Source organism: Anolis sagrei, chromosome X (assembly GCF_037176765.1).
Source record: "Anolis sagrei isolate rAnoSag1 chromosome X, rAnoSag1.mat, whole genome shotgun sequence".
NCBI classification, from domain to species: Eukaryota; Metazoa; Chordata; class Lepidosauria; order Squamata; family Dactyloidae; genus Anolis; species Anolis sagrei.
This window is the reverse complement of record NC_090034.1, coordinates 57279262-57305096: the sequence shown is the minus strand read 5'-3', so window position 1 is coordinate 57305096 and position 25835 is coordinate 57279262. Positions and strand designations below refer to the sequence as shown.

Genomic DNA, 25835 nt, shown 5'->3' with positions numbered 1-25835 from the left:
AAATATATATCAGTGATTGGTTTGGGGGGGGGGGCACCAAAATACTGTTTGCTTACCGTTGAAAATTACCTAGGGCCGCCTCTGGGGTCACCACAATAAGAGGTCATAGCATTAGGAAGATTGAGAAACACTGCTCTAGAAGGAACTGGCATCCACAGTCTTTTCCTTCCTTCACAGATTTTTCTGTTCCAAGATGAAAAGGGACAAGAGGCCAAAGCAAACGGAAACGGTTCAAAAGGGGGAAAGTAATGAATACTATTGGTGCATCAGGCTGGACAAGAAAAGCATTGTTTGCCTCATGCAACAGGGCGACAGCATGGTAGAGCAGCTGGAGAGCCAATAATTCCCCTTTCCCCCTTTTTATTTTTGCAGGACAATGCAGGGAATTGGGGTGAGGATCTGGGATGTTTTAAGGACAGCAGGGAAAGTGGGACAGCAGAGGATTCATTGGGACGTTTGTGGGGCATGGAACCAAAAATCTGACTTGGAAACAGTCCCTAATAGGAGTCATATTAGACAAGGCTGAACCTGAATTAACACTGTGATGCCGCAGGCTATGTCCATAGAAATCTAGTGTCCAGATGGAGCGAAGTCAGAGTCCCACTGTATTCTGTTTTGGAGAGACCTCACCAGGAATAATAACTAGAGGTGTGCCATGTGGCTTATTTATTTATCGTGTCAGAAGCAAATTGAAAGCCACGGTGGTCCACACTCTTGTTACATCTCGATTAGATTACTGCAACGCACTCTACGTGGGGTTGCCTTTGAAGACTGCTCGGAAACTCCAACTAGTCCAGCGGGAGGCAGCCAGACTGCTCACCGGGGCGTCATACAGGGAGCATACCACCCCCCTGTTGTGTCAGCTCCACAGGCTGCCGATCCAGTTCCGAGCACAATTCAAAGTGCTGGTTTTGATCTACAAAACCCTATACGCTTCCGGCCCAGTGTATCTGTCCGAACGGATCTCCCTTTACATCCCACCCCGGAGTCTAAGATCTTCCGGGGAGGCCCTGCTCTCGACCCCGCCTCTATCACAAGTGAGGTTGGCAGGGACGAGGAACAGGGCCTTCTCGGTGTTGGCCCCTCACCTGTGGAATTCACTCCCCGGGGAAATTAGATCTGCAACATCGCTCCTTTCCTTTAGGAAAAAACTGAAAACATGGATTTGGGACCAGGCATTTGGACAATCGGGCAGATGAAGAAACAACTTTGACGATGATTAGGAAATGATTAATGGATTAGAACTATGGAACTCTGAAAGACGGAACACTGAGCACGAGAATAGTTTTTATATGATGTGTTATGTACTAGTTGTGGATTGTTTTAATTGTGATAACTGTTTTTAATCATGGTTTTGTATATTATGTCTAAAGTGTATAGGCATCGAATTGTGCCTTTTTTGTAAGCCGCCCTGAGTCCTCCCTCGGGGGTTGAGAAGGGCGGGGTAAAAGTACCTGTAATAAATAAATAAATAAATAAATAAAGGTACAGTTATCATGTATTTCAAAACACAAATGAAGTTAAAAACTTGGCATTATACTAAATGTCCTTTGACCAGAAGCTGGCCACTTGGAGTGCCTCTGGTGTTGCTATAAAGAGGTTCTCCATTGTGCCTGTGGTAGGGCTCAGACTGTATTGTAGTAGGTGTGGTTTGCTCTGCATTTCGTGGTGCCAGAGCACAGTCTGTTCAGAACCTTCCAAGTTGCCCAGTCTTTTGTGTGCTCAGGAGGGAGTCTCTCATCTAATTTCAGCCACTGATTGAGGTTCCGGGTTTTGGTCTGCCACTTTTGGACTCTCACTTGCTGAGATGTTCTTGCGAGTATCTCTGAAGATCTTAGGAAGCTATTTCTTGATTTAAGGCTATGGTGTGCTGGTTGATATCCGAACAGAGAATGGGTCAGAGATGTCACTGCCTTGGTCCTTTCATTATTGGCTGCTACTTCCCGGCGGATGTCAGGTGGTGCAATACTGGCTAAACAGTATAATTTCTCTAGTGGGGTTGGGCGTAGACATCCTGTAATAATGTGATATGTCTCATTAAGAGCCACAGCCACTGTTTTAATGTGGTGAGATGTATTCCACACTGGGCATGCGTACTCAGCAGCAGAGTATCAAAGCGCAAGGGCTAGGCAAAACTACGGTGAGGTGGATCAATAATTGGTTAAATGGACGAACCCAGAGGGTGCTCACCAATGCTTCCTCTTCATCCTGGAAAGAAGTGACGAGTGGAGTGCCACAAGCAGGGTTCTGTCCTGGGCCCGGTCCTGTTCAACATCTTTATTAATGCCTTAGATGAAGGGTTAGAAGGCATGATCATCAAGTTTGCAGACGACACCAAATTGGGAGGGATAGCCAATACTCCAGAGGACAGAAGCAGGATTCAAAACGGTCTTGACAGATTAGAGAGATGGGCCAAAATTAACAAAATGAAGTTCAACAGGGACAAATGCAAGATACTCTACTTTGGCAGGAAAAACGAAATGCAAAGATACAGAATGGGGGACAATGCCTGGCTCGGGAGCAGTACGTGTGAAAAAGATCTGGGAGTCCTCGTGGACAACAAGTTAAACATGAGCCAACAATGTGATGTGGCGGCAAAAAAAGCCAATGGGATTTTGGCCTGCATTAATAGGAGCATAGTGTCTAGATCTAGGGAAGTCATGTTACCCCTCTATTCCGCTTTGGTTAGACCACACCTGGAATATTGTGTCCAATTCTGGGCACCACAATTCAAGAGAGATATTGACAAGCTGGAATGTGTCCAGAGGAGGGTGAATAAAATGATTAAGGGTCTGGAGAACAAGCCCTATGAGGAGCGGCTTAAGGAGCTGGGCATGTTTAGCCTGAAGAAGAGAAGGCTGAGAGGAGATATGATAGCCATGTATAAATATGTGAGAGGAAGCCAGGGAGGAGGGAGCAAGCTTCTTTTCTGCTTCCCTGGAGACTAGGATGCGGAACAATGACTTCAAACTACAAGAGGGGAGATTCCATCTGAACATGAGGAAGAACTTCCTGACTGAGAGCTGTTCAGCAGTGGAACTCTCTGCCCCGGAGTGTGGTGGAGGCTCCTTCTTTGGAAGCTTTTAAACAGAGGCTGGATGGCCATCTGTCAGGGGTGATTTGAATGCCGTGTGATTGGCTGACAAGGAAAAAAATAAAACAGCATGCAGCTGCCGTTGTCAATAATCACATCAGCCCCCTTGCACCCCAGACAATTATGGAGTATGTTACATTGAAAAAACTCAGTTTGAAATGCTCCAAAACAACAAATCTTTGCTAATCTCTCTGAAATGTTTCAGAGGCTGTTTCGTGATGTTTTGGAGGGTGGTCCGATTAGTAATTTGGAGATTTGTATTAACGAATCATACAAATCTCCAAATTATGAAACAAACCTCCAAAGATTTGCACAGCCCTTATAATAATCCTGTGTCCAATTCTGCACAACACAATCCACATGGACAAAATGGAAAGAGTCCAAAGAAGGCTGACCAAAAGAATCCAAGGTCTGGAAACTATGAACTCGGAGGAAATCCATGTTTATATATTTGAAAGGATATATCTCCTCTGAAGGTTTTTAAGCAGAGGCTGGATGGCCTTCTGTTGGGAGGAATTGGATTGTGTCTTCCTGAACGGCAGAAGTTTGGACTGCACTATGATCCTTTCCAAATCCGTGATTCTATGATAAGACAATGCTAAAGTTCATAGCCCCAAGCCTCCTGTCTAATGCATTCCTGGTAGACAGGAACTGTGTCGCCCTTGGAGGGAAGCCGGCATCTTCCAATGTCCCTCTCGCTTGCCAGATTTCCGATGCTCCTTGGTTGAGGCACAAAGGAGGGGATTGTTTTGGGACCGGCAGGAGGGCCAAGCTCAGATGAGCCGGACAAAACACCCTCCAGCGCTGGCCTGGACCCGGGAGAAAGGGAACGAGGCACTGGAGGTCTGGAAAAGTTCAGCGGAAAAGGCCACTGTTGCCATGCCCAGCTTTGGCTGGGTTCCTTCTTTGAATGGGAAGACCAAAAGATCATCGAATCACAGAGTTGGGAGAGACCCTAGAGGCCATCTAGTCCAACTCACTTCTGCCAGCAGGAAAAGCACCATGAAAGCACCCCGACAGATGGCCATCCAGGCTCTTTTTAACAACAACAACAACAACAGAACTATAGAATCCTACAGCTGGAAGGGACCTCAAGGGCCATCTAGTCCAACTCCTTTCTGCCATGCAGCAAAAGCACAATCAAAGTACCCCTGACAGGTAGCCATCCAGCCTCAATAGTATTAATATTAATAATAATAGTAATAATAGTGTAGGAAGAAACCACATGGGCCTTCTAGTGCAACCCCCTTCTGCCATGCAGGAAAAGCACAATCAAAGCACCCCCGAGAGATGGTCATCCAGCCTCTGTTTCAAAGCCGCCAAAGAAGGAGCTTCCGTCAGACTCCGAAGCAGAACAGCTCTAACAGTGAGGAAGTTCTTCCTAATATTCAAGTGGAATCTCCTTTCCTTTGCTCCAGATGATCACCATAAGGTTGGATTTCTATGATATGCTGCATGTTGGGCGACCTCTGGAACTCATTTGGAAATCGGACCTTACACTGGCATTGTATTTGCATTGGAGATGATTAAATAATAGGGCTGTGCAAAGCTTCGGAGGTCAGTTTCGTAAGTCAGAGATTTGGATGATTCGTTAATACAAATTTCCGAATTACTGATCGGAACAGGACCCTCTCCAAGGCATTATGAAACGTTTTGAAGATTTTAGTCAAAATTAGTTGTTTTGGAGCATTTCAAGCTGTGGTTCCAATGTAACATACTCCATAATTGTTTGTGGTAATGTAATAGACAATGGCAGCTGCATAGTGTTTTTCCTTGTCAGCCAATCACACTGCTTTCCGCAAAGCTGGTCTCGTTTTATTTGTAAAAACTTTTGAAAATTCCTAAAAAATCAGTGGATGATCAAAACATTCTGAAACTTGGCAGGCTTAAAGTCATAAAGGTTGCCTACAAGTCTGACAAGTTTTATCCTGATTGACATAAAAATGATGGTGAAAGAAGCCTTGAAATGTTTCCCATTGCTGCTAAAGGACCGAATCTGAACAAAAACATTATGAATGGGTCCCCCACCGAATTTTTACGCAACCAAGCAGGTGCCATCCAGAATTCCAAAATGAATGTACTAATAGCATTTCAGGTGCTTTGCACACCTCTATTTATTATTATTATTATTATTATTATTATTATTATTATTATTATTCCTCTGCCTTCCCACTTTCATGGCTGCTTTTAAAACATCCCAGTTTCTCCTCCTCCCACCTTTGCCCTCAGCTGACCTTTGTTGCTACAAAGGGCAAAACTATGAACTCAGCAGGAGAGAGAAGGCTAAATCTTTCCCTTCCTGGTATTTCTCCAGTCATTCTTTTCACCATCTCAATTCCACATCTCCCAGTATTCACAGATCCCATTTCGGGGACTGAGTGGCAGATATGTCAAAAAGGATGCAACCTTTTCGGCATAGCAACCTTGCGAGGTAGGCCAGGTCAAGAGATTATGTGCTTCCAAGAGGAAATGAATGCAACGCTGTGTGGTTTTCTTTGCTTTGATGACACCTATTCCATACGTTCAGTACAAGTGAGGGAAAAAACCCTCTTTTTTGCTTGCCCGGAGGAGCAAAACTCGGTCATTCAGCCCATTTCTTGGTTGGCTTGATGTTTGATTCCTCTTTGGAAAGGAGGGCAGGAATGTTCTGCAAACAAGAGGCAGCATTGTCTGCCTGGCCTCGGAGTGAAAGAGAAAGAAAGGAAGGGGCAGAGCCTCCATCCACCCTTAATTCAATTAAAATTCCACTGGGAAAACTCTGGTGTGATTGTGTGTAAAAGGAGGCCAATCGACATGGGGAGATTCAGTTTCTTGCTGTTTGGACAGTGGGGTCAAATGCAAGCATTCGATTTTGATGAACAGCATTGAAGTTCATTGTTAATCTCTATCTATCTATTAGGCTTGGTTGATCAAGAAAAAATTTGGTTCTAAACTCGTTTCGTATCTAGGGGGCGCCCGCGTTTCTAATCTGAGAGGATTTCCGAAATTTCAAATTTCAAAATTTCGATATTTACGAAATTTTGTAAATATACGAATCGATTCGTTAATGGCGGACACGATTGCGCAATACGCGAAAAAAACCTCCAAACGGGACAGGGGGAACTTCTGAAGCTTCCCTCTCCCTCTGTTGTTGACTGTTGGTGTGATAAAACTAACAACAACTATATATATTATATTAATTATCAAAAAACAGTCCCAAGCCCATAGCACATCCAAAAGCAGAAGATTAAGTCAGAATGAGATGTCCATCCAAGAACAATCCGAAGTCAGAATGGAGTCAGCACTTACAGGAACCCAGTCTTTAAAACGCTTTAAAATGGCTTGTCTTAACCCAGCTAAACGTCTTCCTGGCCCAGCAGCTTAAAACTATTATTATTATTCTATATTATATTATATTATTATTATTAAGAATGGATGGCCATCTGTCAGGGGTGCTTTAATATACAATTATATTAATATAATATAATAACATAGAATTATAACATATAATATAATAACATAGAATTATAACATATAATATAATAATATAATATACAATAATAATATAATAATACATACGAAAATAATTACGAAAATTGGAAAAATTGTTTCGATTCTTAATTACTCCTCACACTATTCCTGCATGGCTCGATATTGGATCGAAAGCTAATTTAAATACGAATTCATAACGAGTTTAGAAACTAACGAACACGATAAACCAAGCCTACTATCTACCTGTCTATCTATCTATCTATCTATCTATTTATCTGTCTATCTATCTATATCTGTATCATCAGTGGAAAAGAATCCTCATGTCCGCTGGCAAGTTTTGACAAAGGGTAGTCTATCATTCAACAGCCAAGTCCTTGTTGTTTTGGGGATTCTGGGACTTGCAGTCTGCCCAAAACATAAAGCAGGCTCTAATCATGTTTTGGAAACTCCCAATCATAGAATAATCGAATAATAGAGTGGGAAGAGAACATGTGGGACATCTAGACCAACCCCCTGCCATGCAGAAAAAGCACAACCAAAGTATCCCTGACAGATGGCCATCCAGCCTCTGTCTCCAAGGGAGCTTCCACCACACTCCAAGGCAAAGAGTTCCACTGTTGAACTGCTCATACGATCAGCAAGTTCTTCCTAATGTTCAAGTGGAATCTTCTTTCCTGTAATTTGAACCCATTGATTGTGTGCCTTCCAGTTCCGCGGGGCAACAAATCCAGTTCGGGTTTTATATTGCTACCCAAGGTTCTGAATCCCACCGCAGACTTTAATGTTTGGACTATAGGCCGAAGCAAATCCATCACCCCTTGGAAATGGAACCCAGCTCATTCCCTGTTTGTCTTTTTCTTTAGGAGAAGCGGAAGCGCCAAACAGAGATTGAGAACAAGCGGCGGCTGCTCGAAGATGACCGGCGGCAGTTGCAACACTTAAAGGTATACGGACTACAACTCCCATCAGTCCCTTCACCAGCACAGCTGATGGGAAAGGGACGGAGTGCATTGCCAAAGGTCACCTTTAGGGCTGTTTAAACCTTCGGAGGTCCGTTTCGTAATTCTGAGATTTGTATGATTTGTTAATACAAGTCTCCGAATTACTAATCGGAACAGGACTTCCTCTGAAGCATTATGAAACAAAACAGAATTCCTAAGAATGTTTCTGAGAGATTAGAAAAGATTTGTTGTTTGAGCTGTGTGTTTTTCCCCAATGTAACATACTCTAATTATCTGGGATGGGAGGGGACTGATGTGACTGACAACAGCAAGTGCATGCTGTTGTTTTTCCTTGTCAGCCTATCACAAGGCTTTCTGCTGGTCTCCTTCTTTGATTTGTAAAAACTTTTAAAAATTCTTTAAAATCAGTGGAAGACCAAAACATTCTGAAACTTGACAGGCTTAAAGTTGTCAAGGTTGCCTACAAGTATGCCAAGTTTCATCCTGACAGCTGTAAAAATAGCGGAGAAACAAGCCTTGAAATTTTCCCCATTGCTGCAAATGGAACGAATCTGAACGAAACCATTACGAAGCTTCAGAGATTCAGATTACGAAACAAAATCTTTATGAATCAAAGCAGGGTTTGTCCAAATCTCTGAAACAAATTATTGATTGGATTTCAGCTGCTTTGCACACTTCTAGTAATCTCTCTCTCTCTCTCTCTCTCTGCTTTTTTCCTTCTGCCTCCAAGTCAAAGGCTTTGAGGGAGAGATGGTTGCTGGAAGGGGCCCCATCGTCCACAGCCGAGGAAGGAGAGGCCATGAAGAAACAGATGGAGGAGGATGATTTGAAGGCCAAGGAACTGGAAGAGAGCATCCAGAGGTGAGTCTTGGGTGTGGAAAGACTTTTCAAGGCATGAACCAGGGACGGAGAGCTCTAGGTTCCTATCCTCTGCTTCCTACATGACAGATGGGATTGGGATCTCAACTCTTTCTGTGGTTTTGTAACCTTTGAAGGCCTTTAAACATCAACTGGATGGACATCTTTCAATAGTGGTTTCGTTGGGTATAATTTTATGAATCGGACTAGATGGCCCCTCCAACTTCTTTTGCTGTTTCATGATCTTTGACGTCTTTGAAACATTGATTGGATGGATCTCTTTCAGTGTCTCATTTCATGGGTTGGACGACATGGCCCTTGGGGTCCCTTCCAATTTTTTACATAGTTGTATAGCCTTTAAAAGGCCTTGGTTAGATGGACATCTTTCAGGAGTGATTTGGCTGGGTATTATTTCATGGGTTGAACTAGATGGCCCTTGAGGTGTCTTCCAAGTTTTGATGGTTTTATGAAGGCCTTGAAGTGTTGGTTGGATGGACATCTTTCAATAGTGGTTTTGTTGGGTTGGACTAGATGGCCCCTGGGAACCCTTCTAACTCCTTCAATGGTTTCATGATCTTTGAAGGCCTTGAAATGTTGGTTGTATGGACCTCTTTCAAGAGTGGTTTTGTTGGGTTGGACTAGATGGCCCTTGAAAGGTCCCTTCTAACTCCTTCAATGGTTTCATGATCTTTGTAGGCCTTGAAACGTTGGTTGGACAGACATCTTTCAAGAGTTTTGTTGGACTGTGGGTTGGACTAGATGGCCCTTGAGGTGTGCTCCAACTTTTGATGGTTTTATGGAGGTCTTGAAGCATTGGTTGGATGGACATCTTTCAAGAGTGGTTTTGTTGGGTTGGGCAAGATGGCCCTTGAGGTCCCTTACAACTCCTTCAAGGGTTTCATGAATGTTGAAGGCCTTGAAATGTTGGTTGGATGGAGATCTTTCAGGTGTGGTTTTGTTGGATTGGACTAGATGGCACTTGGGGATCCCTTCAAACTTTCAATGATTTTATGATCTATGAAGGCCTTTAAACCATGGTTGGATGGACATCTTTCAAAAGTAGTTTTCTTGGGTACTGTTTCATGGGTTGGAGAAGATAGTGCTTGGGAGTCCCTTCCAACTTTCAATGGCTTTATGATCTACAAAGGTCTTTACACCTTGGTTGGATGGACATCTTTCAGGGGTGGTTTCCTTGAGTACTATTTTGTGGGTTGGACTACATGGCACTTGCAGATCCTTCTGTTGGACCTTGAATGAGTCATACTGGAGAAGCTAGAGATTTCCAGTAGAACTTCCTCTCTATGGATCTCTAGCTCCTCCAGAGTGATTTGAGGGTGCCTTCAGTGACAAACCCAATATTTCCTTCTTGCTGCAGGTTAGAGAAAGAACTGGAGCAGCTGGAAAACGGCATCTCGGCCTCATCCACCAAAGAGAGCGTGGCCGAGGAGACCGCCAAGGAGGAGAAGCTACAGCTCACCCCCAAGGTCAGCCCTTCCTCACCTTCTCTGGGGTTGTATGACAGAAACAAGGAGACATAGGCCAATAGTAGGGATGGAGAGCGACCGTTGAGGATGTATTTATCTCAACTCAGCAGCATATCAAAAGATTCTGCCTAAATATTAGGCATCTTCAGCTTGTGCTTTTCCTTTGTGGCAGAAGCGTTGGATTAGATGGCCTATGAGATCTCTCCCAACTCTATTATTATTATTATTATTATTATTATTATTATTATTATTATTAGAAACATAACAAGATGAGTCTACAGCAAACAAGATCACTCTGCTGGCTGTTGTATTGAATCACATGTCAGACATTTCTCAAATGTCTAGGACTGTGTGATGTATCGGCGACTAATGTGTGCAGATCCCAGTAAGGTGGCCTTTTGCAGCTGGCAGATGGTAATTTTGTCAGTGCCGATTGTGTTTAAGTGCAGGCCAAGGTCTTTAGGCACTGCACCCAGTGTGCCGATCACCACTGGGACCGTCTTTGCAGCATTATTATTATTATTATTATTATTATTATTATTATTATTATTGAGGCTGAATGGTTATCTGTCAGGAGGGCTTTGTTTGTACTTTCCCTGTATGAATGCAGAATGGGGTTGGACTAGATGATTCTTGACTGTTCTTCCAACTCTGTTATTATTACTAGCTTGGGTATCTGGCGTTGCCTGGGTTGTTTGAAAGGCAATTTTTCATATTACAAAATGCATAAGGTTGTATGTGAACTACAACTCACATCATGCCAGGTTAGCCCCAGGAAACTCCATCAGTACTTAAAGTTTGTTATGTTGGGTAAGTTTGCTCTGGATGTATCATCAGTGGGGTTCAGTGTGCTTTCTGGCTGTAGAGTAAACTGCAACTCCCACTATGGAAAGTCAGTCCCCTCAAGCCCCTTCGGTAGGTTGAGTTAGTCATGAGGCCTCTGTGTGCCAAGTTTGGTCCAGGTCCATCATCAGTGGAGGTCACCGTGTCTTTGGTTGTAGGTGAACTATTACTCGCAGAAAGAAAGGTCAGTTCCCCCCAAACCCCTCCAGTAATCAGATTTCGGCATATCAGGTCTGTGTGCCAAGTTTGGACCAGATCCATCGGTTTTTGGGTTCACAGTACTCTCTGAATGTAGGTGAACTACAGCTCCCTCAAATCAAGGTGAATTTTCCCCAAAGACTTCAAGTATTTTTTTTCTGGTCATGGGGGCTCTGTGTGCCGAGTTTGGTCCAATTCCATCTTTGGTGGAGTTCAGAGTGCTCATGGATTGCAGGTGAACTATACATCCCAGTACCTACAACTCCAAAATGTCCAGGCCAATTTCCCTCAAAACCCATCAGTATTCAAATTTGGGTATATTGGGTATGCATGCCAAGTTTGGTCCAGATCCATCATTGTTTGGGTTTGTAGTGCGCTCTGGATGCAGGTGAACTACAACTCCTCTGAATTCCTCCAAAAACCTCCAGTATTTTTTGTTGGTCATGGGGGTTTGGTGTCTCCTGAGTAGTAGAAGCTATAGCTGTTTGTGGTGGCAGGAGCTTGTTTGTGTAAGTGGACATTTGAGCCACATAGACACATACATATTTTCACTTTTATTATGTGCATAGATTAGTATTATTGAGGCTGGATGGTCATCTGTCAGGAGGGCTTTGACTGTGCTCTCCTTGCATTAATGCAGAATGAGCTTGGACTAGATGGCTCTTGAGGTCTCCCCCAACTCAATTGTTATTGTTATGGCTGGATGGCCATCTGTCAGGAGGGCTTTGATTGTGCCAAATGGTGTTGGACTAGAAGGTTCTTGAGGCCTGTTCCAACTGTATTGTTATTGTTGTTGCTATTGAAACTGGATGTGGTTGGACTAGATGGCTATTGAGATCTCTTCCAACTGTTGTTGTTGCTGTTGTTACTGAGGCTGGATAGCCATCTGTCTGGAGGACTTTGATTGTGCTTTTGTAGGGGACCCCCTGCTTGGGGTCCTTGCCACTATCCTTTCCCGGCATGAATGTAGAATGAGGTTGGACTAGATGGTTCTTGAGGACTCTTCCAACTCTGTTGCTGTTGTTGAGGCTGGATGGCCATCTCTCAGTAGGGCTTTGATTGTGCCAAATGGGGTTGGACTAGATGGCTCTTGAGGTCTGTTCCAACTGTATTGTTATTTGTATTGTCGAAGGCTTTCATGGCCGGAATCACTGGGTTGTTGTATGTTTTTCAGGCTATATTGCCATTGTCTAGAGGCATTCCCTCCTGATGTTTCGCCTGAGGATGCTTGCCATAGATGCAGGCGAAACGTCAGGAGAGAATGCCTCTAGACCATGGCCATATAGCCCGAAAAAACCTACAACAACCCAGTGTATTGTTATTGTTGTTGTTATTGAAGCTGGATGGCCATCTGTTGGGAGGACTTTGATTGGTCTTTCCCTGCATTAATGCAGAATGAGGTTGGACTAGATGGTTCTTGAGGTCTCTTCCAACTCTATTGTTGTTGTTGTTGTTGAGGCTGGATGGCCATCTCTCAGCAGGGCTTTGATTGTGCCAAATGGTGTTGGACTAGATGGCTCTTGAGGTCTGTTCCAACTGTATTGTTGTTGTTGTTATTGAAGCTGGATGGCCATCTGTTGGGAGGACTTTGATTGGTCTTTCCCTGCATTAATGCAGAATGAGGTTGGACTAGATGGCTCTTGAGGTCTGTTCCAGCATTATTATTATTATTATTATTATTATTATTATTATTATTATTATGCATCTCCTGTGCAAAACAAGAACTAGACAGTCTGCGTCTATGATTTGGAAATGTGTGCTGTGCAGTGCAAGACAGGATCATTGCATGCCTGAAGTCATTTCTTCCACTAACTCATCCATGTTCTGTCTTTCCACAGACTCCACTGGGCTCAGCCAAAGGTAAGGACGTCACTTCCTTGATGCCAAAATCCCATTTGTAATCAAAGCAGAAGCATCCTGTGGTTTCTCTCAAAGGAAAGAGGGACCTCTCCTCCTTCCAGATTGAGGATAGATCTCCACTATGCAACGATCCTTGCCTCACAGTGCTTTAACCGCCAAATGGGATTCCTCATTTGTTGGGGGGCTTGGAATAGGAGTTGTAGTTGAGCTACAAATCCCTGGACTCTATACGATTGACTGTGATGGGCCTACATAGCGAACATGGATATGAGTCTGAATCCAGGTAGACCCAATGAATCAATGGAGCATACTTCTGCGTTGACTCAACCATTAATGCAATGCTTCTGTTTTATTGTTGAGACTAACCAACCACATCCTAGGGTTTGCCATTATCCACGGTTTCCCGTTTCCACAGTCAAGGGGAATCTGTGCAGCTTGACCCCACTTTGACCACCTTGGGTGCCTGGGAATTTGTAGTTTCCCTGTAATCTTTCAAAACTAGTACTCCCAGGAGCCATGGCACTAAAGCACACCCTTTCCGCCATATAGATGCAGCTTCCCAAAATGCTTCCCAACATTTAACTCCCATATTTTCCCCCCTCTTTTTTTTCCTCCGCCCGAAGCCGGCAGCAAGGCCTCCAACAGCCCCGCGAAAGTGGCGGACGGTGGGATGATGAAGGCGGGTAGGTCGCATCTTGGTTCCCTTCCTGGCCCTGTTGGGGAACCACAAGTCCCACGGTCTGGCCCGTAACCGCATGCCGCTTTGCCTTGCTCTTTCGAACGTATTCTATATATTCCCAGGGAATAACTTGCCTTGGTAGGCGCTTGCTGGATCTCTTGCTGGCTTTACAGAAAGACAGCCATTTCCCTTCCTTCTGCCTTGCTCTGCTGCTTTTCGATAACATGGATGCAACCAAGTTGCCTCTGAGAGTGTACAAAGGGCCACCAGTCGAGATGGAGAGCTTTCACACGTTGCGGGGTTTGGAAAGGAAAAAACAAACATGTCCATTTTTTATCGTTCCAGCAGCAAGATAAGATTGTCTCCATTTATCTTCCAAACCAACTTCTTTTGCAATACCAAAGGTGCTTCCCGACTGCTGAATGAATGCGGTTTGATACCACTTTAATAATAATAATAATATTTTTTATTTATCGTATCAGAAGCAAACCGAGGGTACAGTTGTAACCTATTCAAAAACACAAAGTTTGAAAAACTTGGCATGATACTAATGTCCTTTGACCAGTAGCTGGCCACTTGGTGTTCTTCTGGCATTGCTATCAGAAGGTCCTCCATTGTGCATGTGGCAGGGCTCAGACTGCATTGTAATTGGCTCTTCTCTGCACTCGCATGTCATGGGCTCCACTTTGTGGCCCCATTTCTTAAGGTTGGCTCTGCATCTCGTGGTGCTAGAGCGAAAACTGTTCAGCGCCTTCCAAGTTGCCCAGTCTTCTGTGTGCCCAGGAAGGAGTCTCTCATTCGGTATCAGCCATGGGTTGAGGTTCCGGGTTTTGGCCTGCCACTTTTGGACTCTTGCTTGCTGAGGTGTTCCAGCAAATATCTCTGTAGGTCTTAGAAAACCCGTTCTTGACTTAATGCATTGGCATGCTGTCTGATATCCAAACAGAGGATATCAGGCTGCTACTTCCCAACGGATATTAGGTGGTGCAATACTGGCTAAACAGTATAATTTTTCCAGTGGTGTTAGGTGTAGACATCTTGTGATAATGCAACATGTCTCATTAAGAGCCACATCCACTGTTTTAACATAGTGAGATGTATTCCACACTGGGCATGCGTATTCAGCAGCAGAGTAGTAAAGTGCAAAGGCAGATGTCTTCACTGTGTCTGGTTGTGATCCCCAGGTTGTGCCAGCCAGCTTTTGTATGATACTATTTCTTGCACCCACTTTTTGCTTGATATTCAAGCAATGCTTCTTGTAAGTCAGAGCATGGTCCAGGGTAACTCCCAGGTGTTTGGGTGTGCTGTAATGCTCCAGTGGGGTTTCTTCCCAGGTAATCCTCAGAGCTCAATATGCTTGTCTGTTCTTAAGGTGAAAAGCACATGTCTGTGTTTTAGATGGATTAGGAACCAGCTGCTTCCCCCTGTAATAGGCAGTAAGAGCATCTAGAGCTTCTGTTCAACCCTTTCAAAGCTCCCTGCTTGAGCGTTGATAGCACGATCGTCAGCATAGATGAAACTCTCTGTCCCTTCTGGCATTGGCTGGTCATTTGTGTAAATGTCAAACATTCATGGAGTGAGCACACTCCCCTGAGACAGGCCGTTCTTCTGTCTTCACCATCTGTTTATCTGGCCCTGGAACTCAGCAAAAAAGCTCCTGTTTTGTAGCAGATTTCTTATGGAGCGTTTGAGGTGGTAGTCCTTTGTGATATAAGTTTTTTTCAAGAGAACGTGATGATTTACAGTGTCATATGCTGCTGACAGGTCTATGAAGACAGCTCCTGTAATCTGCTTGTCGTGCCATCTTTACAAAGTTCTGGAGAGACTTATTTTGCATAGAATTATGGATAATAATAATAATAATAATAATAATAATTTATTTGTAGACCACCCTATCTTCTGGAAGGGACTCACAACAGTTTCCAACACATAAGGCAAACATCCAATGCCTGCAAACAACATATCAACAAATTGCATTTAAAAAATACATCAAACAATATACAAGCAACCTAACTAGAAACTTAATACCAAATAAAAATTAACCCAAAAATTCAACTTAAATAACCCATAATCAACATAATCATATAATATAAATTAACAAGATAAAACATTTTAAAAAGCTAAGACCTTTTTAAGAGGTGGGACCTTTCCAATAGCTAACAGGCTGAAATCAATTCCTGTCTCTGGATAGGATTTAACATATCTGGTCATGGTAAATATCAAGACGTATTAGTCCTCCTCTCCATAAGTGTGTTTTTAGCAATTTCTTAAAGGCAAGGAGAGAAGGGGCAGTTTTTAATTCTTCAGGGAGGGAGTTCCAGAGACGGAGAGTGATCATGGAGAAGGCCCCCTCTCTCGTTCCCACCAGCTGTGCTTGAGATGGGGGTGGGACTGAGAGAAGGGCCTCCTCTGCAGGGTTTTATAGGTAGTGACCAGCACTTTGAATTTAGCCCAGAAGCAAATCGGCAGCCAATGGAGCTGCCGCAGCATGAGAGTCATCCTCTCACGGTACGGCACTCCAGTTAGTAACCTGGTTGCTGATATCTAAACCAGTTGCAGCTTCCAAACTACCTTCAAAGGCAACCCCACACAGAAAGCGTTGCAGTAGTCCAAACAGGAACTAATCAAGGTGTGGACTACCATGGCCAGATCTGGCATCTCAAGGTACGGGTGCATCTGGTACACAAGTTTTAGCTCTGCGAAGTTGCTCCTGGCCACCGCCAACACCTGGGGTTCCAGGGTCAGCGATGAGTCCAGGATCACCTCCAGACTGCGGACCTGTGTCTTCAGGGGGAGTGGAACCCCATCCAGCACATGCTGTAGTCCCACACCCTGGTCCACCTTCTCACTGACCAGGAGCATCTCTGTTCTGTCTGGATTTGTTGTTGTTCATTCGTTCAGTCATCTCCGACTCTTCGTGACCTCATGGACCAGCCCACGCCAGAGCTCCCTGTCGGCCGTCACCACCCCCAGCTCCTTCAAGGTCAGTCCAGTCACTTCAAGGATGCCATCCATCCATCTTGCCCTTGGTCGGCCCCTCTTCCTTTTACCTTCCACTTTCCCCAGCATAATTGTCTTCTCTAGGCTTTGCTGTCTCCTCATGATGTGGCCAAAGTACTTCAACTTTGTCTCTAGTATCCTTCCCTCCAATGAGCAGCCGGGCTTTATTTCCTGGAGGATGGACTGGTTGGATCTTCTCGCAGTCCAAGGCACTCTCAGAACTTTCCTCCAACACCACAGTTCATGTCTGGATTTACGTTCAACTTATTAGCTCTCATCCAGTCCATCACTGATGTCAGGCACCAGTTTGGGGGCAGGACGGTATCCTTGGCTTTCAGTGGAAAGGAATAATATAGTATCTCCTGGCAGTTTCATATAGATATTAAATAGCATGGGGAAACAGAACTGAACCCTGAGGAACCCCACAGACGATTGGCCAGGGAGTCGAACAGGATTCCCCCAGCTCCACCATCTAGGTACTTTCCTCCAGGAAGGAGCAGAGACACTGTAAAACAGTGCCGCCCAGTCCCATCCCAGAGACACAACCCAGAAGGATATCATGACTGATGGTATCAAAAGCCACTGAGAGGTCCAGGAGATCCAGCAGGGACACACTCCCCTTGTCCAGTTCCCTGTGTATATCATCTACCAAGGCGATCAATGCTGGATTTGTCCCTTAGTCAAGCCTGAAATCAGATTGAGTGTGATCCAGATAATCGGTTTCATCCAAGAAACTTTGGAATTGTGGTGCCATCACAAATTTATTTATTTATAAACCACTCCCCCTCCCCCTCGAGAGGGAACTTAAATACTTAAATATGGGAGTTGTCATTTCGAGAGGACCCGGCATTTGGGCAGAGAAGACATTGCAAAACTTTACTTCACAGGATTCCACAGCAGTTATAGTGGTGTCAGGCTACATCCATTCTACAATGTAGTTGAACCCAGAGGGGTTGGGACCCCTGGGGGGGGGGCGTCACGAGGAGTTGTCAGAGGGGTCACCAAAGACCATTAGAAAACAAAATCTTTTGGTCATGGGGGTTCTGTGTGGGAAGTTTGGCCCAATTCTATCATTCATGGGGTCCAGAATGCTCTTCGATTGTAGGTGAACTATAAATCACAGCAATGACAACTCCCAAATGCTAAGGTCTATTTTCCCCAAATTCCACCAGTGTTCACATTTGGGCATATTGAGTATTCGTGCCAAGTTTTGTTCAGATCCATCATTGTTTGATCCACAGTGCTCTCTAGATGTAGGTGAACTACAATTCCAAAACTCAAGGTCAGTGCCCACCAGATCATTCCAGTATTTTTTGTTGGGTCATGGGAGTTCCATGTGCCAAGTTTGGCCCAATTCCATCGTTGGTGGATTTCAGAATGCTCTTTGATTGTAGGTGAACTATAAATCCCAGCAACTACAACTCCCAAATGACAAAATCAACCCACCCCCAACCCCATCAGTATTCAGATTTGGCCATATCGGGTATTTGTGGCAAATTTGGTCCAGTGAATGAAAATACATCCTGCATATCAGATATTTACATTACGATTCATAACAGTAGCAAAATTTCAGTTGTGAAATAGCAACGAAAATAATTTTATTGTTAGGGTCACCACAACACGAGGAGCTGTATTAAGGTATCACAGCCTCAGGAAAGTTGAGAAACACTGCCCTGAGGGAACTCAAATACTATGGAAGTTGTAGTTTGGAGAGACCCCAGCGCTCTTGGGCAGAAAAGACATTGCAAAACGACACTTCCTAGGATTCCACAGCAGTTAAAGTGGTGTCAGGCTGAATCAGTTCTACAATTTAGACGCACTCAGAGAAGGTGAAAGACATGACAAAACTATAATTCCCAGGATCATATGGCATATATAAATTTCCCATGCATGCTGGTTAACTGAGACTCAATATTATTATTACTTAGCACTTAGATGATCCGTTCCTCAGCATTCACGCTGATCACAACATCTTCTCTATTCACCTCCATTTGTATCTATTTCGAGCACGAGTTTGTAATAATAATAATAATAATAATAATAATAATAATAATAGTTTATAGACAAAACAAAAATAGACAAAAGTCCTTTGTCTCACCCTGGTCATTCCACAGATATATAAACCCATTTTTCCTACTTCCAACAGACCTCACTACCTCTGAGGATGCTTGCCATAGATGCAGGCGAAACATCAGGAGAAAAATTGCCTCCAGAACATGGCCATATAGCCCGGAAAAACCTACAACAACTCAATAATAGTTTATATTATTATTACTATTATCATCATTAGGTTTATACCCCACTTTTCTCTTTTGATCAAGACCCAAAGCAGCCACTGAGACCCAAAACTTACAAGATTGTCATCTCATTGAACATGGATGATGATGATGATATTTATATTTATACCCCGCTTTTCTCTTTCAATCAAGATTCAAAGCAGCCGCTGAGGCTCAAATGTGACAGTAAGACTAAGTCATCTTATTAAATAGGGATTATTATTATTATATTTATTCCTCATTTTGGTTCTTGTGGGTTTTTTCGGGCTATAGGGCCATGTTCTAGATGTGCCTGGTTGTTTCCTCTCTGCTGTTTTGCTGTTGTAATTTTAGAGTTTTTTAATACTGGTAGCCAGATTTTGTTCATTGTTCATTTGGCTACCAGTATTAAAAAACTCTAAAATTACAACAGCAAAACAGCAGAGAGGAAACAACCAGGTACATGTTAACACCTCTCAACAAAAGATTTTCCCAGGCTCAGCCAGGGCTTCAAATGCTAATGAAGGTGGTCAGTTGAAACATTCACACCTAGCTCCAGCAGAGAAGACCTCTTTGCCCCACCCCAGCCATTCCACAGATATATAAACCCATTGTCCTAATTCCAACAGACCTCACTACCTCTGAGGATGCTTGCCATAGATGCAGGCGAAACGTCAGGAGAAATGCCTCTATAGCCCGAAAAAACCCACAAGAACCTAGTGATTCCAGCCATGAAAGCCTTCGACAATTCCTCATTTTTCTCTTTCAATTGAGAACCAAAGCAGACACCGAGACCCAATGTTTATAACAAGACTTCCGTCATCTCGTTGAATCTGGATCGGTTACAGATCCATCCTTCTCAGTTGCAAATTTGCAATGCAGAAGGATGTAGACTCCTTCTTCATTGGAAACTTGGTTTACAGGCTTATGTGTACAATTCTATATTGGAAGGGCATTCCAGAAGTAAGGAGGAGGGGGGCAATAGGGTCGCAAAGGCATCTCTCTTTCTCCCCGGCTCTTCTCTCTTGTCCGCATGGGCGAAATGCCTGCTGTGCCCATAGCTGATTCCCAAGGTCATGAGAGCGGTCCGGAACGGCCAGTGGGTTTGCATTTGACCAGCTGGGCCAATGGATGGATGGATGGCAACCACATGCTCTGAACACTCTCCGGCTCGATTCCTTTCCAGGCCCGAGGCTCTGGAGCATATTCCCTTCCCTTTCAACAGACGCGTGTGCATGCGTTTGTCGATGTGTGGGTGGTTTTTTTTCTCCGCCTAGCTACAGCAGGGGTTCATTAGTCAATGGAATAAAAATAGACCTAGGCAGGTCTACTAGGGATGTTAGTGGAGTTCCTGCGTGTGTGGATGGGCCTTGGAGTCACCTCACGGAAATCACATTGGGTCTTCTTAGGCGAGAAAGGATTCTCGGCATTTTTTCCTCAGGATTATGCCGCATTGCTATGTGACGGCATTGGCCTTCTCTCTCTCTCTCTCTCTCTCTCTCTAGAAATGAAAGAATTGCTTTATCTTTTATTGAACACTAGCCGTCCCCTGCCACGCATTGCTGTGGCCCACATGGGGGTTCTGTGTGGGAGGTTTGGCCCAATTCTATCGTTGATGGGGTTCAGAATGCTCTGTGATTGTAGGTGAACTATAAATCCCAGCAACTACAACTCCCAAATGTCAGGATTCTATTTTTCCCCAAACTCCACAAGTATTCACATTTGGGCATATTGAGTATTCTTGTAGAGTTTGGTCCAGATCCATCATTGTTTGAGTCCACAGTCATCTTTGGATGTAGGTGAACTACAACTCCAAAACCAAAGGACACTGCCCACCAAACCCTTCCAGTATTTTCTGTTGGTCATGGGAGAACTGTGTGCCAAGTTTGGTTCAGTTCCATCGGTAGGGTTCAGAATGTTCTTTCATTGTAGGCGAACTATAAATCCCAGCAACTACAACTCCCACATGACAAAATCAATTTTTTGAGTGAAGGACATACATTGGGTTGTTAGGCGTCTTGTGTCCAAATTTGATATCAATTCCTCCAGTGGTTTTTGAGTTCTGTTAATCCCACAAACGAACATTACATTTTTATTTATATAGATTTAATTACCTTGTGTACAGGTAGTCATAATGGGATATTTACAGCATTTATGTACTTAATAGAGGTGTGTGAAGCGACTGAAATCCAATTTGTAATTCGCTTCTGAGATTCCAAAGGCTTTCATTTCTAAAAATTTCGTAAACAGAGGGGTCCCATTTCGTTTTGTAATCTGAATCTCCGAAACTGGGCAATTGTTGCATTCTGGTTCATTCTGTTAGCGGCGATGGGGAAAATTTCAAGGCTTGTTTTTCCGTCGTTGTTATAGCTATCGGGATGAAAATTGGCACATTTGGAGGCAGCATTGATGATTTTTAAGCCTGCCGTGTTTCAGAATGTTTCGGTCACCCACTGATTTTTAGGAATTTTAAAAAGTTTTTACAAATCAAAGGAAGAGAACGGCTTTGCAGAAAGCTGTATGATTGGCTGACAAGGAAAAAAAACATGCAGGCGCCATTGTCAATTACATCAGCCTCTTCTATTGGGTTTGAGGTTTGTTTCTCCATCATTTTTATGGCAATCAGGATGAAACTGGGCACACTTGTAGGCAACCTTTACAACTTTAAGCTTGACAAGTTTCATAACATTTTGGTCATCCACTGATTTTTATGACATTTTTAAAAAGAGACTAGCTTTGCAGAAAGCCATGTGAGTGGTGGACAAGGAAAAAAAACAGTATGGAGCCATCACTCTCTTATTATTATTATTATTATTATTATTATTATTATTATTATTATTATTTAGAACTTTTATAACCCGGTCTTCTCAACCTCCGAAGAGGGACTCAGGCCGGCTAACAACAGAAAATTCATACACCAAATAAACTGATAACATAATAACATCATAATACATTAAAATACAGATCAAATAAATACATAAAGCCAAATCGTCAAGATAAAATCGCAATTCATCACCCTCCACTAGTGTGGTCAGCAGTTATTGACTCGCTCATCATTCTGAGAATGCTATGTCCCATCAGCCCCCTCACCCCCTCCCACCCCAGACAATTATGGAGTATGTTACACTGAAAAAAACTACAGCTTGAAATGCTCCGAAACAACAAATCTTTACTAAACCCTCCGAAACGTTTCCGAGGCTTCCGTTTCAGTTCGTAATGCTTCGGAGGGGGTCCCTTTCTGATTAGTAATTTGGAGATTTGAATTAATGAATCATATAAATTTCCAAATGCCAAAACAGACCTCCGAAGCTTTGCACGCTCTAATAGGTATGAACCAATAGCTTTACAACCTCCTCAACAATATAGTGGGACAGTCTTAACCGTTCTGGACAAGCATGAAGGTGCCAGATATTTTTGTGCACAGTTTTGAAGACATTTACAGGGTGCACACCCCCTCTCCCATATACATTTTTATAGCAAAATCAAACCCCTGGCTGGAAGTGATCCAGGTCTAATATCAACTCTGAAAGAGTCACAGAAACGTGTCAGAAGGGGCTCCAAAGGCCACCTAGTTCAACCCCATTCGGCCATGCGGAAATCCACAATAGAAACACTCCCAAAAGAGGCCCATCCAATCTCTACTTAATCCCATCACCCTCTGAAGGGAGTCAATTCCACTCTCAAGCAGACGTTCTTTCACAGAGAAGCCATTGAAATCCACAAGCATGTGGACAATTTCAATAGAAAGGAAGAAACCATGAAAATGAACAAAATCTGGCTACCAGTATTTAAAAATTCTAAAATTATATCAGTAAATAAAGAACAACACCCAAATGCAGGGGAAGTCCAGACAAGAAATAATCAGGGACAGCTAATCACCTCTCAACAAAGAATTCCCTCAGGCGGTAACAAGCCACACCTAAAAATTGTCAGACCATCAAATGTGAATTAAGGTGGCCAATTGAAACATTCACACCTAGCTCCAACAGACAGGAGTTCTTTCTCCCACCCTGGACTTTCCACAGATATATAAATCCAATTTTCCTAGTTTCCAACAGACATCACAACCTCTGAGGATGCCTGCCATAGATGCAGGGAAAATGTCAGGAGAGAATGCTTCTAGAACATGGCCATACAGCCCGAAAAACCTACAACAACCCAGTGATTCCGGCCATGAAAACCTTTGACAATAGATGGAGTCTCTTTGCTTATCAAATATGTGTTTTCATAGTCTTGTGTTTAATATCTTCATTTCTGCCATGTTGTTCCCTTCCTTGAGCCACCAGGAGTGGCAAGTAGTAGTAGTAGCAGCAGCAGCAATAATAATAATAATAATAATAATAATAATAATAATAATAATAATGCAATTTGACTCCACTTTAATGCTGTGGGGTCATAGGAGCTGTAGTTTTACAAGGGCTACATCTCTACTGTAGAATGAATGCCATTCAATGCTCCTTTAACCACCATAGCATAGTACTGTGGATCCTGGGAGTTATAGTTTTATAAATACTTGACCCTCCTCTGTTCAAACGTGCCAAATGACAACTCCTAGAATTCCATTATGTTGAGCCATGGCTGGTAAAATGGTATCAAACTGCATTAATTCTGCTGCATAGGTGCCCCCTTGGATATTTGGAATTGCCTTTGGAGAAGAGCTTGGAAACAGCATGTTTTTCTCATCTTCTGGGATGTGTCAGCTCTGTAAAATAACTGTGGTGGCGCAATGGGTTAAACCCTTGTGATGGCAGGACTGCTGACTGAAAGGTCGGCGGTTCAAATGCAAGGAGCAGGGTGAGCTCCCATCTGTCAGCTCCAGCTTTTCATGCGGGGACTTGAGAGAAGCCTCTCACAGGATGGTAAAACATCCCGACGTCCCCTGGTAAACATCCAGATGGCCAATTCTCTCACACCAGAAGCGACTTGCAGTTACTCAAGTCGCTCCTGACATGAAAAAAATAATTAATCCATTGGTTCGTGTTTTTGCTCCAGCTCCATCTTCTTGGCATCTCTTTGGCTCTATAAAGATATCTCTCTCTTTACCTTCTCCTAGTTCAACGTCTCCAGCTTCCTTTGTTATTCCTTATCATTATTTTATACTATATAGAAGAATAGGTGTTCCTAAAAGATTTGAAGATGAAATAGTTTCTCCTAAGAGTAGTTCCCAAGTGTTGATCATCTTGGTGGTCCCCCCCCCCCCCCCCCAAACTGTCCCAATTCGTTCGTAGATGATGGATAGTTATTTAGTCTTTTCTTAAAGTCGAGAGGCATCTGTGACTTCTCAAAGCATTTGTGTACACTTAATATTTCGTCCAAATCTCCTTTCAGCCTTGAGTTCTTGTCATCTGGAGAAAATTTGCTCCAACTGGAACTGAGACTCCAGTTCTTCTCAGAGGTCCCCATCCCCATTTCTTCTTTTGAGATCCTTCACTCCGATCGTAGAAGTATAGGATCCAGAAGCTGAAAGGAAGGGCCAAATGCAATGTGGTTACAATGCAGGAGACGGGGGCTTTCCCCATTTGGGCTACAAAACCTGAGATCTGGCAACTCTTACACAGTTGTAAGGACACCTTTTGTCGTTGCAGGCCTTCCAGTTGTTTCCAACTCCATCGTGGAAAGATTTGCCTGGAAGAGGTTTACTTGACCTTCCTCTGAAGCTGTTTATTTATTTATCTTGTCAGAAGCGAATTGAGAATATAGTTATAAAGTATAAAAAACCACAAACAAAGTTTAAAACTTTGCATTTGACCAGAAGATGGCCACTTCTAGTGCTTCTGGTGTCACTGTGAGAAGGTCCTCCCTTGTGCATGTGGCAGGGCTTAGACCGCATTGTTGTCAGTGGTCTGTGGTTTGCTCTTCTCCGTACTCACATGTCGTGGACTCCACCGAGGCCCATTTCTTGAATTTTGCTCTGCGCAGTCTGTTCACCACCTTCCAAGTCACCCAGTTTTCTGTGTGCCCAGGAGGGAGTTTCTCATCCGGTCTCAGCCACTGATCGAAGTTCCAGGTTTTAGCCTGCCACTTTTGGACTCACACTTGCTGAGGTATTCCTGCGAGCATCTTGTAGATCTTAGGAAGCTCTTTCTTGATTTAAGGCGTTGGCGTGCTGACTGGTATCCAAACTGGGGAATGGGCCCGAGATATCCATGTTTGGTCCTTTCATTACAGGCTGTTACTTCCTGATGGACGTTAGATGATGCACTAAACCAGGGGTCCTCAAACTAAGGCCTGGGGGCCGGATGCGGCCCTCCAAGGTCATTTACCTGGCCCTCGCTCAGGGTCAACCTAAGTCTGAAATGACTTGAAAGCACACAACAACAATCCTATCTCATCAGCCAAAAGCAAGTCCACACTTCCCACTGAAATACTAATAAGTTTATATTTGTTAAAATTGTTCTTTATTTTAATTATTGTATTGTTTTTAAGTGTCTTTTGCACTACAAATAATATATGTGCCACGTGCATAAGAATTCATTCATGTCTTTTTCAAATTATAATCCGGCCCTCCAATGGTTTGAGGGACTGTGACCTGGCCCTCTATTTAAAAAGTTTGAGGACCCCTCCACTAAATAGTGTAATTTCTCCAGCATAGGGCGTAGATGCCCTGTGATAATGCGGCATGTCTCATGAAGCTCCACATCCACTGTTTTAATGTGGTGAGATGTATTCCACACTGGGCATGCGTACTCAGCAGCAGAGTAACAAAGCACAAGGGCCAATGGTTGTGATCCCCAGGTTGTGCCACTCAGCTTTCGTACAATATTATTTCTATCACCCACTTTTTGCTTGATATTCAAGCAGTGCTTCTATTAAGTCAGAGCACGGTTCAGAGTAACTCTGGTATTTGGGTGTGCTGCAATGCTCCAGTGGGATTCCTTCCCAGGTAATCCTCAGATCTTGAGATGCTTGTCTTGAGATGAAAACACATGTCTGTGTTTTAGATGGATGAGGAATCAGCTGGTTTTCCCTGTCATAGGCAGTAAGAGCACCTAAAGCTTCAGAGAGCTTCTGTTCAGCCATTTAAAGCTCCCTGTTTGAGTGGTGATGGCATGATCGTCAGCATAGATGAAACTCTCTGTCCCTTCTGGCAGTGGCTGGTCATTTGTGTAAATGTTGAACATTGATGGAGCA

General features: G+C 43.6%; 1 protein-coding gene across 3 annotated transcripts in view; it reads left to right on the top strand.

Annotated features, from left to right (window-relative positions):
* Nucleotides 1-25835, top strand: part of PALM (paralemmin) — a 67505-nt gene that overhangs the window by 31019 nt on the left and 10651 nt on the right. For 2 of the 3 annotated variants that reach the window (XM_060784907.2, XM_060784908.2), the window contains exons 3-7: nucleotides 7429-7509; nucleotides 8258-8388; nucleotides 9761-9869; nucleotides 12749-12770; nucleotides 13394-13453. In XM_060784907.2, coding sequence (XP_060640890.2) covers nucleotides 7429-7509; nucleotides 8258-8388; nucleotides 9761-9869; nucleotides 12749-12770; nucleotides 13394-13453 — 403 coding nt within the window. The remainder of the gene's footprint in view (nucleotides 1-7428; nucleotides 7510-8257; nucleotides 8389-9760; nucleotides 9870-12748; nucleotides 12771-13393; nucleotides 13454-25835) is intronic. The other variant, XM_060784909.2, reaches the window with a different exon arrangement.